The sequence below is a fragment of the Vulpes lagopus genome, chromosome 6 (genome assembly GCF_018345385.1).
Source record: "Vulpes lagopus strain Blue_001 chromosome 6, ASM1834538v1, whole genome shotgun sequence".
Taxonomy (NCBI): Eukaryota; Metazoa; Chordata; class Mammalia; order Carnivora; family Canidae; genus Vulpes; species Vulpes lagopus.
Window position 1 is genome coordinate 31,889,459 of NC_054829.1, and position 12,576 is coordinate 31,902,034.

At 49.8% G+C, this 12,576-nt stretch overlaps 1 protein-coding gene across 4 annotated transcripts in view; it reads right to left on the minus strand.

Moving 5' to 3' along the window:
- Positions 1-647: 647 nt before the first annotated feature.
- The window catches only part of PLEKHH1 (pleckstrin homology, MyTH4 and FERM domain containing H1), a 49,318-nt gene continuing 37,389 nt past the window's right edge, over positions 648-12,576 (minus strand). For all 4 annotated transcript variants that reach the window (XM_041758972.1, XM_041758968.1, XM_041758971.1 and 1 more), the window contains exons 17-29: positions 12,215-12,323; positions 11,331-11,443; positions 10,547-10,723; positions 10,118-10,215; positions 9,450-9,627; positions 8,775-8,930; positions 7,547-7,647; positions 6,674-6,815; positions 5,424-5,566; positions 5,164-5,293; positions 3,563-3,649; positions 3,118-3,264; positions 648-2,179 (exon numbers count right to left, since the gene is read on the minus strand). In XM_041758972.1, coding sequence (XP_041614906.1) covers positions 2,018-2,179; positions 3,118-3,264; positions 3,563-3,649; positions 5,164-5,293; positions 5,424-5,566; positions 6,674-6,815; positions 7,547-7,647; positions 8,775-8,930; positions 9,450-9,627; positions 10,118-10,215; positions 10,547-10,723; positions 11,331-11,443; positions 12,215-12,323 — 1,743 coding nt within the window. In that variant the 3' untranslated portion in view covers positions 648-2,017. The remainder of the gene's footprint in view (positions 2,180-3,117; positions 3,265-3,562; positions 3,650-5,163; positions 5,294-5,423; positions 5,567-6,673; positions 6,816-7,546; positions 7,648-8,774; positions 8,931-9,449; positions 9,628-10,117; positions 10,216-10,546; positions 10,724-11,330; positions 11,444-12,214; positions 12,324-12,576) is intronic.

A 12,576-nucleotide genomic window follows, 5' to 3' on the forward strand; every position in this document is an offset into this window, starting at 1 on the left:
ACACAGCTGCTTTTTATTGACAACATGAACATGGCATTTCAGTCATGGGTGTCAGGCACATTAATACTCTACTGTTACTCAGCATTGTCTGTGGTTTCAAAAACTTATTTTGCCAAGAGGGGTGACACCAAAGGCCAGACAGATATTCAACTTTGGTTTCCAGACATGTTAGAGGAGGATAAACACACAAACAGTAGAAGCTTTTGATTATAAGGCAGTTTTCTTCTGTGTAAAACTAATAAACTATGGGAGGACCCCTGAGGGGCCAGGAGGGAGCGAGGCAGGGTGGGGGAAGTAGCCTGAGCTCAAGTTCATTGTGAACACAGCTCCGTTCTTGCTTGTTTTGGCTGTGGGATCCTAATTTTTTTTAACTCCCAAGTCGATATTATTCTCATGGCCATAGAGACACTCAGGACATTAGAAAACTAGAGTTGTAATTGCTGCCTTTTCCATCATCCCAGGAGTAGTTATTTGGAGCCTGTGGTACCTGTGATGTTTGACTTGTTTGAGGTAGAAATGTCTCTGCTAGATCCCAAGGGCCCGGGCAGCAATAGAAATGGGAGATGGCTGTAAAATTTCCAGCCTCGCAAAGCCAAGGTCATTTAAAAGAGGCATTTCCATGTGCTGCTTTTTTTTTTTTTTTTTAAAATTATGCTTGTCAGTTTAAAGAGTGAGGGAGGGGAAGCCTACAGCAGCTGAGGTGTTCAGATAAACTAGTTCCAGCCTTGAAGTTTTTGCAGTGTGCAACACACATACATACACACATTGTTGAAGTCAGAGGCTTGGTTCTTGAATGCTACTGCTAAACCCATACAGTTTTCAGCACTTTATTGAATGCTAAGACTGCCTTAGAGCTTTGAAATAAAACTCAGTTTCTCCAATGCCAGAAAATCAGAGTATGAATGAACTCTTTCGTCTTTTTGTTTTCTGTTAGAGGAGGGTAGAGACAAAGTTCATCCCCTCTGCATTCAATACATGGTCTCAGTTGGGGATGGGGGGTTATAGTTGTATCACCTGGATATTCTTAAGAGTAGGACAGAGATCTCCTATGTGCCTTCTGCCCTCTGACCAATTCCCAGCAGAAGTTTGCCAGAAGTCTTGAGGAACAAATGCAGGCCCTGGATTCTGTTTCTGACTCATCTTTGGTGGCCTCACAAAGCAGCAAAAAAACAGTGCATTTGCTTGGTCTTTCAAAGAGCAAGGAAACAAGTGATGACCACCCCATCCTACAGTAGGAAGCACAGCCTTCACTGAGCCCTGTCCAGTCACTAAAATGAGACAGGGAGAAGTCAGGTTAGACTTACCCCCTGCCCTTGCTTGTACCCAGTTGGGCTGACAGTCCAGTGTGAGGGAGAACAGCTTCAGTCTCAGCAGGAATAGTGCCTTTTCCTTGTCCTGCAAAGATAGGAGCTGCTGCTCCAGAGGGGGACTGCAAATGCCTACTCATTTGCAGTGGGGAAGGAAAACATGAGTCTCTTCCTTTTTCTCCAGCCCTACCGATACCTTTCCCACCTGGGAATGGAAGTCCAGTTTTAGTGAGTTCTAGGCTTTTGTCACAGTTCAGATGAATTGGAAATTTTAGTCCTATCTTGTTCAGGGATGTTGGGAAAACTTCAAGTATAAATCCCCACGTAAGGACCATATACAGTATAAAAGATACCAGCCTTCCCAAGAGTATCAGTGCAGAAAGCCTTGACTTACAGCACTGATGCCCTCAGTAACCAGTAACAGTGGACCTTCCCAGTCTGTGTCTAGAATCAGGCAGCATCCAGAGCTCAGCATTCTTGTGAAAAAAAGTGGTTTCTATACCAGGTCTGGATTTTTGAAAGTTGGGCCCTGAAACATAAGGCACCTAGAGAGTAAAGGCTTCGTGGACACTGAAATACACATTTCATAGAACAAACAGGGTTGGGTTGGGGGAGGGCTGTCAGGCCCATCACAGTAGTATCATACCCCAGGATACAGATCGCTAACCCCAGAGGTACCAGGTGGTTGGCAGGGAAAGGGGTAGAAGTTTTCACAGCAGCGTTGGCCCTCTGGCAGCACATGGGACAGAAGCAAAGAACTGCTGTCCGTCCAGTTCCCATAGCTGGTGGGCAGCAGGTGGGTTAGGGTGGGTGTTCACAGTTGTGGAGCAATGGTTCATGTAGCTGGCCATGATGAAGGTAGCCTCTGCAATCTTAAGACAACAGAAACAAAGGAACTGAACTGGCCTTGGCTTGAATCCTGGCTTTCTCACATACTAGCTGCTATACGGGGTACATAACCTTCTCGGGCTTCAGTTTCTTAAAGTATCTGGGAGAAAATGTCCAAAGGGAATCATTTCTATGAGGCTCAAAGGCCCAGTGAAATGGGTGCCTGTTGGTCTGCAGCACCACTGACACACAGTACCCTCCTGAGAACAGGAGGGGTGATACTCGGCTCTGCTGGTCTCCAAGTCAGGGAAGTGGGTGTCCCTGGAAGAAGTGTCTGTATAGCCTCTCCTTTAGCAGGAGCAGTATTAAAAGGAAGAGGTTGGGGAAACTCCAATTTTAGGATTAAAACAAAAGGGTTTCTTATAAATCAGAATTTAGGTTTTGGAGTCTACTTTGTAACTTATTTTTGCTAGTCCTTATTTCCCGCACTGAGCATGATACAAAGCCTTTAAAGTAGAAGAGGTCTCTGGATGGACTTTAAGACCATAGAAAAGGGGGAGCATGTGCAGACGTCTTACTTTGGGACTGGCAGAAGCCAGGAGAAGGTGAGAGCACACTGAGGAGAAAGCTGGCTGCCCTGGCTCTGGGTCTGCTGCAAGAAGAGCAAGTAGACACCTGCCTCCAGCCTGTGTGATGCTGGGCTGCAAGGGCTGAAAGCACTATGTGGACCAGAGTGCATGCCCTCCTGGCCAGCCCCTCACCCACCAGCTCAGCAGTGACTCCTGAGCTGCAACCCTACCTGAACCCTTTGGAGGACTGATTGTAGACAAGGCCAAAGTTTCACCTGGGGAAAGCCCTTCTAGAGGATGGTCATAACCCAGCTTCTGTTTTTTTTTTCCCCCAGCTTCCGTTCTTAACTTCAAGCCCACCTCCTCATACTAGATAAATCCAAGTAACATGTTTTAGCAGCTTTCAGACCCACCTTGGGAGCAGCCATCTGGAAGAGCAACTTCTCAATGTGACCTTTCCCAGAGCCCTGGTCTGGAATGGATCTAATTACAAGCATGAAGTCATCCCGGCAGCCACCGAAGGTCATTACTGAAGAGTAGGGGTACGTGACGTGCACTTGCTGTGAGAAGAAGCCAGTTAGTTCTGGGGGAACTTCCCACCTGCCTCCTGAGCTGCACCCTATCTCTTCCAGGCACAGGTAGCCTTAACCAGAAAGGGAGAACTTGGAAGTGGTCCTAATTTGGAGGTCTACATCTTGAATGTCTCTACAAACTGTGTCTAGACTAGAGGACAGCAAGGCTTGGGAAGGGCGGGTAGGGAAACCGTGGTCACTTAGCTTGGGACTTTGAGTCCAGAGAGTAAGAGAAAAAGGCACTATTCAGAAGGAGGGGTCAGAACCAGCCCTCGTTGTTTTGTACCATAGTATTGTGGTCCAGGATGCTGACACCATCCTCATTCACAGCAATCCACACCAGAGTGCTCTCTTTGGAAGACAGCTGCACAGGCTAGGGAAACAGGAAATCCCATCAGACACAACCACAGCTAGGGATGCTCAACCATAAGAGCTTTCTGAGGAAGAAGGCACATTCAGGGATCTGCTAAGCAGTGGTTTGTGACCTTTTCTCATTGTGGAAAACTTGAAACATGGTATTTGTACAGCATGCCGAAGTAAACACACAGAGACATCTGGCCTTGGAGCTCTGGCCACCTAATTACCATCTCAAGGGGGGAGGGGTACCTAGAGCCCATCCTGCCACAGTACACTGTAGGGGCTCTGTGCTGCAGAACAAAGGCCAGCCCTGACTGCTCTGTCATAGGCATGGAGAATGGGCTGTTTTCTCCTAGTGGTGGCAAACTGACAGCATTCCACCCACAGCCTCTCCTGGCTGAAGTGCATCTTGCTTCAGCCAATTTCCTTGGAGCTGCAAAAGAAACAGGAAAGAATGCAATCTTATGGGCTTTATGCTCCACTAGTGAGAAAAGGGACTATCTGGTGGACAATTCCTGGAATGACTGATTTTCACTGTCATAGCTACAGTAGAGCAATCCAGATTTCCTAGCTCTCCTACCCAAAAGGCTGAGAAGGATGGACATGTCCTCATTTTCAGAAGTTTCTCCCAAACTCCCAAGACTGAGAGGTTCCCAGGATCCCTTTGTTATATACCCTTATAACATCCCTATACTTCTCCTTTCATATTGTAACAGTTTGTAAAATAACTTACATGTATATTTAGATAGAGAATATATATAATTATTTGATTAATGTATGTCTCCCCCACTAGATGGGAAGCTCCCTGTCCATGAAGGCCAGGACAGTATCTGATTCACTCATATCTTGCAATCTCATACAGTGCCTGAGTCCTAGTAGGAGCTCAGCAATTCTTTATTGAATAAATGAGTGAATGTCCACTGGTCTAATCTCTACCATCAGTGAATAGGATCATGATCCAGCTTTGAGGACATGATTGATTATGAATAAAGTTTATGCACACCAGACACCTGGCCAAGAAAAGTTCCAGCTAAAATTACTACTGGCCACCTGGGCTTCAGGCAGGTGAAATTAACTGTTGCCTGAGTAGTTAAGAGTCCCCTGTGGCCATGCTAAGTCAGCAGAGATGCATTCGTTTAGATTACATAGTTACATATTGTTCTTTTGCACCTTTTAAAAAATGAAAGCATTTTTGAGATGGTAATGTCAAGTTTGAATCCTTGTGTGTGAATTAGTTGGCCGTATATTTTTTCTTTAGGGGTAGCACTGAGAAGTCTGAAAGGAAACATGAATGTTACCCAGAAATAATCCTGGCTGGAAAGCAGTGATCACAACTGTGCTCTGGACCAGAAATGGTGGAGAAACGGCGCCCTCTGGTGGTTGCCAGTGTGCAGGCGGGCCCTGCAGACTGGACTGGCTCCAATTGGACCAGATGTGGACAGCAGCTTGAGGAGAAATCTAGGGCATGTTCCTGAGGGGGGGGTGGGGGGTGGTAATCACTCCTTCCCCCTGGAAACCACCAGCACTTACCCGAGCAGCAAAGAGCTTAGCACCAAAGAAAGGCCATTTCCGGGCCACTGTCAGGTAGATGCGGATGCACTCGGGAGGGGAACAGCCTTGCAGTGCTGCCCACTTTGTGGTCAGCAGATCTGCCAGGTGCCTAGTTTGAATGAATGGAGACAAGTGGGCCACTGAAGTGCCAACATATTTTCACTGCAGCTCTGAGGCCTTCCCCAGCCCGACAGCCCCTGCCTCCCCACTGCAACTCCCTCCAAGACCTTGCAGCCTACCTCAACTGTTCAGAGGGTGCCCCGTGTCTGTAGCGCCTTGGGTAGAACCTGTCTAAGACGTGCTGGAGGTGATGCTGAACCTTGGTAGGGAGTGGGCTCCCAGGGCCTGGTGGGCTGGGCCTCTCTAAGTCCCCATATTCTACCTGCGTTGGAAGCACATGAAGGGGGCAGTCAAGAGTCTGGAGGTGGGTGAGGTGGGGCTGGGGCTGCTGGAGAGGTGAAATAAACCATTACACTTCACTGCGTCATTGATGGGGTGAGGGTGGATGCGAAAACACTTCTTTGAATGACCCTTTATCTCAAATTTCATAGACCCTAGAGAGTCCTAGATGGTTATTTACATAAACCTCCCTGTTGCAGTGGAGGTTAGTGCCTTATCCAAAGACAGTTAATCAGTGGCAGACAAGGGCAAACTGGATATTCTGGCTTCCAATCCAAAAATATGAGATACAGGACTGAAGATGCTGTAGATCCTAGAGTATTTCAGTGTTCCAGATGTGGCCTTTGGAATCAGACACCGGGTTCAGATAGATACCAGCTCTGCCATCTGCTGGCTCTGTAACCCTGAGCAGGTTACTTAAACTCTGGGCTTCAATTTCCTCATCAATTAAGTGAGGATAAGAACTAACTGGGATAAAACATAAAATGTTTTAGCAGAGGCTCCTTTATAGAGTATTCGGTAAATGTTTACTACTAAAAAGTCCAACTATTATTCCCCCCCCCCCCCCCCAGCATGTACATTCAGATGCTTTCTCATGGGAACCACAAGGGCATCCCAGATACTTCCAGCAAGACAGCCTCGTAAAGGTAACGGAGAAGAGTCGAAGTCTGAGTGCATTCAGATTCTAAATGTTACACAGTTGTAAGTACAAATTTTAGCACATCCATTCTGTGATACACATTCTTTTGGTAGCATACTTAGTACAACCCCGTGTGCAGGGAGGCATTTTTGTTTTCTGTATACAGAGAAGGAAACTAAAGCACAGACCACTGCAGTGACCTAGCCACGATCTTGCAGCAGGAAGGTTGCTGGCACTCAAAGGCAGGACTCTGGCTTCCACCACCAGAGTTCTGCCCATAATCTGTATCTGCAGAGAAGGGCTGTGCTGGTAAGGAGCCAGCTTCCCTCCACAGCCGGAGCCAGCTGGACCACCCTCCTCTCGGGCACCACAGGGTCTGTGGTCTCCTGTTTCAGGCTGCATGCTATGTGCTCCCTGTGAGTCTGATCCAACTCCTGAACAGAACCTTACCTGAGCCATCAGGGCAGCCATCTCAAGAGCCAGCTCCTTGTTGACAGGAAACCTCCCTGCCACTATCTCCCCACTAGTCTGGGAGGCGAGCAGCAGCCGCTCCCGCTCTGTCTCCCCTTTGACTTGATTCCGAAAGTACAGCCTACAGGGAAGACAGAAGAAGCCAAGACTCAGCTGGGATCCTAAATGGATGAGGTCATCTTGGCATCTGTTTATCTTCATTTCCAAAGAAAGAAACTACTCTTTTTATACCATCTGTGAGCCTATTTTTTATTGCCTCCAGAAAAATTTAACTAAGCACAACACAGGGCAGATAGAGTGCCATCACATCTCAGAGCAACAGCGGCACAAGGTACACCTGAATATACTACTACCTTACTGGATTTGGTGAGGGGAATCTGCTCCCTGGAATCATAGCTTATTAGGGAGCTGGATGAATTAAAGATTCCAAGAGACTAATGGGAGTTATTTGCCTGGAGACAGATCTAGGATGGGATTTTCTTATTCGAATGGACAAAAAATCATGGTATCTACTTCTATATTTGCTGGAATTGTTACAGGAGCTATTTATTCTTTGGCCTTAAATATCTAGTGCTCATACAAAATTTCACTTTCCTAGTGTAACGTGCAGCCATCGCACACCAGGTTGTTCTGATATTTTTTTGGCAGGGTAGGGGTGTGTATGTGTGTGTGTGTAGTTCAGGGACCAAGAGCCTGAGCTACCCAGGGCCAGCCTGTCCACAACACAGTGTTGTCTGTGGATCCACTGTCCAGCACAGGCCAGCCTGTTGGAGTGACGAGTGCCACCCCCCCCCACCCGCCCCAGGTGGCAAGCTCTCATGCTTGGCCCCACCCTTGGGCGGCACTCAGGACCTGTTCTTGTACATCAGCTTCACAACACGCGTGCCACCCTCAGCCTTGCCAGAGTGCAGCTCCTTCAGGGCTTGTTCCCACTTGGAGATGGCATCACAGATCTTAAAGAGGCAAGAGAGGAAAGTCAGGAAGGCCCTGGGGCAGGACTCAGGAAGAGCAGCAAGGCAGGGTTGAGTGACTGTCCTCCATCAGGAGGCTGACTTGTAGGCCTCATGCGCCTGGGACCTAGAGGTGCCTTACAACCATCTCACAGACAGGAAGAGCCCTGGGCAGGGCATGAGCAGCAAAGCATGGAATGCTGCTCCCATTGGCCTTAACACCTGAGAAGTCTCCCAGAGGCTAGGCAGGCCTCAATCAAAAACTGTGGCCCCGTATTACCAGCTCCATTTCCATTCCACTGACCACTATTCTCTTCCAACAAGTGTACTCAGAGGCCTACTGTGTAACCAAGCCTTACAGACACGCAGACATTTACAAAGAGAATATATAGTGCAGTATTTCAAGGCAACAGTAAAAGACTATAGAAACCTTTGCCCTGTTGCCATAAAAAGAGCAGACATGGAACCAGCACTCAAACTCATCAATGCAACAGCACATTCCCATAAACACTTAACATCCCCCGTGGTGCTAATCGCAAACCACAAGACAAGATAGGTCTTAAATTCCATTCAAGGGCCTTTGACTTGATATATATATATATATATACACACACACACACACACACACATACAATATATATATATACAATATATACATATATATGTGTGTATACATATATACAATTCAAGATCCTTTCTACTGGCGCTAACTGCTTAAAATGTGCTTGAACCTGTAAGCACAGCATGGGCCCTGGCAGACAGGGAGAGAATGAGGTGCCGGGATACAACACCACAGGTGTATAGCTGCCATCCTCTGCATGTGTACAAGGACAAATGCCTCCCTGTCCTTCCCCCACCAAGAGGAGAAGCAGCTTTTCCCCTGGATACTGCACAGCCCTTCAAGGGCAGGGGGGATATGTAGAGAAAAACAACTTTTCTCTGCCTGTATGGGTATGTTTTAGGATGCCACAGAATGCTGGCCCACAGGAGCACCTTGGGCTCCAAAGCCAACAGGCTGTGAAATAGTAAGTAAGGCACCAGCCAGAGGGCCTCTTTCCCCACCACCCAAACCCCAAAGCCTTGGCAGTGTCCCAGAAGGCACTCAGTGGGATTTGTGGGCAGGCCATCACCTTGACACCCCCTGGCAGGCAGTGTTCCAGGTCCCTGCCGGAAGGATCGTCTGTGAAGAGGGCAAAGCCAGAGTGGGAGGACTTTCTCATGCCTGTCTCTTGGTTCAGACGCTGGAGGAACTCATCAACTGTGGAGGAGCCATCAAAACCGACCACCTACATGGGAGAAGTGTTAGTCCCAGAGGAAACTTCCTGAGAGGAAGTGGAGCAATGTGGGTCTGGAAGGAGGAAAGCTTGGCTGAAAGGAGCAAGGGCACATGGCAAATGCTGAAGGAAGCTGGCTTCCGTGGTCACATGCAGAGGGGGAGTGCTTCAGGGATAAGCCTGCCTGCTGTAAGCTGGAGTCAGAAGCTCTGCTGCTCCTTTCTGGCCACTCTTTTGGAGGCCTTTGTCATGCCACTTGTTTGGTCAATGTGTCAGCTTCCCCATTCAGGCAGTGGCTTCAAAAGATCTACTTCCCAGGTGCCAAAAAGCAAGGCACTTTTGCAAGTCGAGATCCTTTCTACTGGCACTAATCTCCCCACCCCTACCTGCAAATTGCAGGCTCTTCCTTCAGCTTGTTTGCCTATTAAGAATCTGCCAAGCCTGAGGAGGTTTAGCACCCACCTGGCCTAAGGTGTTCTCTGGGGTCAGGATATGAAAGGGCTCAGGAGAGGAGCTGCGCTGCCTCCTCACCTGGTAAGTCCCATTGGTGAAGTGCACAGGGATGCTGAAGGGCAAGGAGTGGTGGAAGGGGTTGCGTAGCAAGATGGACACCACTTCCATGCGTGATGGCCTGGCCTCCCGCTCCCCGGCCTGCAGGGTCCGCTCCACTGCCCGCTGGCAGTAGGTGGCATACTGGCCGGTTTCATTTCTAGAGACAGGTGACAGGTGAAGAAAGAAAAGAATTCCAGGGGATCCACTCATCCCTGCTACCCTGGCACCGTGGCTGCCACCCTGACCCAGCCAAGACCAAATCTGCATTGGGGCCGGTGGTGAGTAAAGCCCTTAACACTCTTGTGTGTGGTGTTACTCTGTCATTCAGGGTCTATCAGCAGCAGGTGGCTGGCACAGATATTTTCTCCAGAAGAACAGGGCAAGAGATAATGAAAATGTGGGAATGATCTGGGGACACTGTAGCTTCACATCAGCACAGCCACTAGGCATGCATATGGACACAGACTGGTGTGCAGAGTAGCCATGGCATGCCCAGACCTCCACATGTCCATCTGTGGACATGGCAATGAGGGACGTCTCTGTGACCAATGTGCAAACCTCCAGGGGCAGGGTGATCTGATTCATCCTGGTCCCCCATGGCCCACTTCACCACACCACAGTCAGCAGTGCTGGAGTGGCTCACTCACCTGGGATCTGCATGGCGCTGGAACTGCTGTTTCACGTACCAGAGGAAGTGGTGCTGGGGCAGGAAAAGTGGGGTGCACAGAGCCAGGAGCTGCCAGCACTGCCGGGAGAACAAGCAGCATGGGGTGGGTGCCAGCTGTGCAGTAGCACTGGCCCTCGTGGCCCTGAGCGACCCGGCCTTCAGCACTCTCCAAACCAGGGCCCCCAGCCTTCTGTGGCCTCCAGGATGGCCATCTGGTCAGGCTTTGTCCAGAACAGCAATCACACAACCTGATTATGCACAGACACCTAGGAGGGGCACAGCTGTACGGAGGCAGCCACTGGTACCACATGTAGAGGGGACCTGCCCAGAACCCTCCTTCCAACTTCCAGCCTCCTGGGCAGCCCCAGCCAATGGCTGCTGTCAGCTGCTTCACCCTGGGGATGCCCACCTGTACGAGCGAGTATTTCTGAGGTGGGCGGCAGCTGGTCTGCTTCATGAGTTGGCAGTAGATCTCGCTCTGCAGCTCAGGGTGAACGAGGCAGACCTGCAGGGCTGTCTGGGCCAGAGACACGTGGTAGTCCACGGAGGCAGCCTCCACAGGCACGTTGATGAAGAGCTGGCAGGACTGGCAGGAAAAGGACAGGGGCCCAGGCAGACCAACGGCCCCTTGATTAGTACCCATAGTGGCAGTGGGCAGACTGGGCAGCCCCCCATGGCTCCCAGGAGGTCCGGGTTGCCACAGGCAGCCCTTTCTAAGAGGGAGCGCGCCATTCACTGCCTGAGAGCAGCTCTATCTGCTGAGAAGGCTGCTTTGGGATAGGATCTTTCTTCCTTTAAATGTGTCCATTACATAAGCAAGACATTTTTTTAAAGAGAATATTCAGATGGACACAGAGAACATTCTAAAATAGGTCAGAATCTCTCAGGTTGAGAAGCAACCTAAACCTGGCCTTTCCTGCTGCTCGCTACATGAGGAGGGGAGTTCCTCAAGGGGGAGTTTTACTGGCACCTTCCAAGGGAGCCGCGAATGTCTCCCTGCCATAATGGACAGGAGTGAGGACCCTCTGGGATTCCTTCCTTTCCATTCACAGCCCTCTGTGAGTTCCCCCTAACTACAAGGTTCCATGGGTTCCACCTGACTATCACCACAGTGGGCAAACTGCTCTGGGGTGAGCCTGGCCTCATGGGGAGGGGGCCACCTGTGGGTGGGCCGGGCTTCCTCCCTATTTTACCTTGAAGAGCTTGAGAGCCTCGGTCTGCAGAGCCTCTGAGGGCAGGGTGGTGAGGGAGGTGTACAGTCCATCTTTGCTGTAACACAGCATGGGGTGTCTCCAGAGAGGGGAATCTGCCCAAAGCAAGCACCGAGAGCCACGCAGTTAGCACCAGTGAGGGACCTGGCCTCCCACCCCCTCTTTGATTTGTGAGGAAAACAAGGATTGACCATCTGAGCACATGCGATGTACTGTGTTTATACCCACGGAGTGTGAGGTATGTAGCCGTGCACCGCATCTAGCGCACAAGGACGGCTTACAGAAAGGGAGCTACTGCTCTGCTCTTGGGGCTGAAGTACATGAGGTTGGGGTATCTGAGTACAAGCATGTGTGTGCAGGGGAGGGCGCTCCATGCAGCATCAGGTCTGGATGGGGGAGCCCACATCAGCCTGAAATACACAAGCCTTGGAGGAGCAGTGAAGGGGTGTGTGGTATGTGTCATTAGCTGCTTGGGGTCCTGAGAATCACTAGCAAAATAAAGATCCAGTAACGCCCCAGGCTTAGGTTAGTCCAATCCCAATTTAGGCTTCATTAATTAACAAACTCTAACTCTTAATCAGCTACCTTCTTTCCTCAACCCTCTGCCCACCCAGCAAAGCTGCAGTGAACAAAGTAAAACATTGACTGAGGTCACTGGAGAATCGGCTTCTCAAATAAACTCCCCCAGATACAGAGTGGTCATTTTCATTGAAACAGGGCTCTGGAGCTTGGATGAGAAAGGCCCTCTGTGGCTTAGATGCTTTTAAAACAGCTTCAGGTACAGAAATGCTTTCTTTGGGTTTCTGACCAACCACTACCCAGATACCACCCTCCCACCCAAGCAGTGATGGCTACCCTTGCTTTACCTGGGTCTCCCTCCCCATCCATCAGTTTTCCAATGAGCTGCTCATAGGCAGTGCCAACCCTGGCACTGCTGCCGCCTGCAGCCACTGTGAGGTGGTAAAGCCACGTGTCCTAGAAGGGGATGGAAGCCACCTGGTGAGACTGGAGTAGGAAGAATGGAGGCAAGCGCTCCAGAGAAGCTTCCTTGAAGGGGCCAACCCAGGGTGATACGAGGCTAGTCTGGTCGGCACAAGTCAAGGCCATCAGTCTCTAGGAGGAAAGACCTGGGATCGGTGAACATGAACCCAAGTTTCTAAGCTTGAGGTGCTATCTCATGGTCCGAGTGGAGAGACGCTGGTCACTGGGAGGGAATTCACTATAAGAA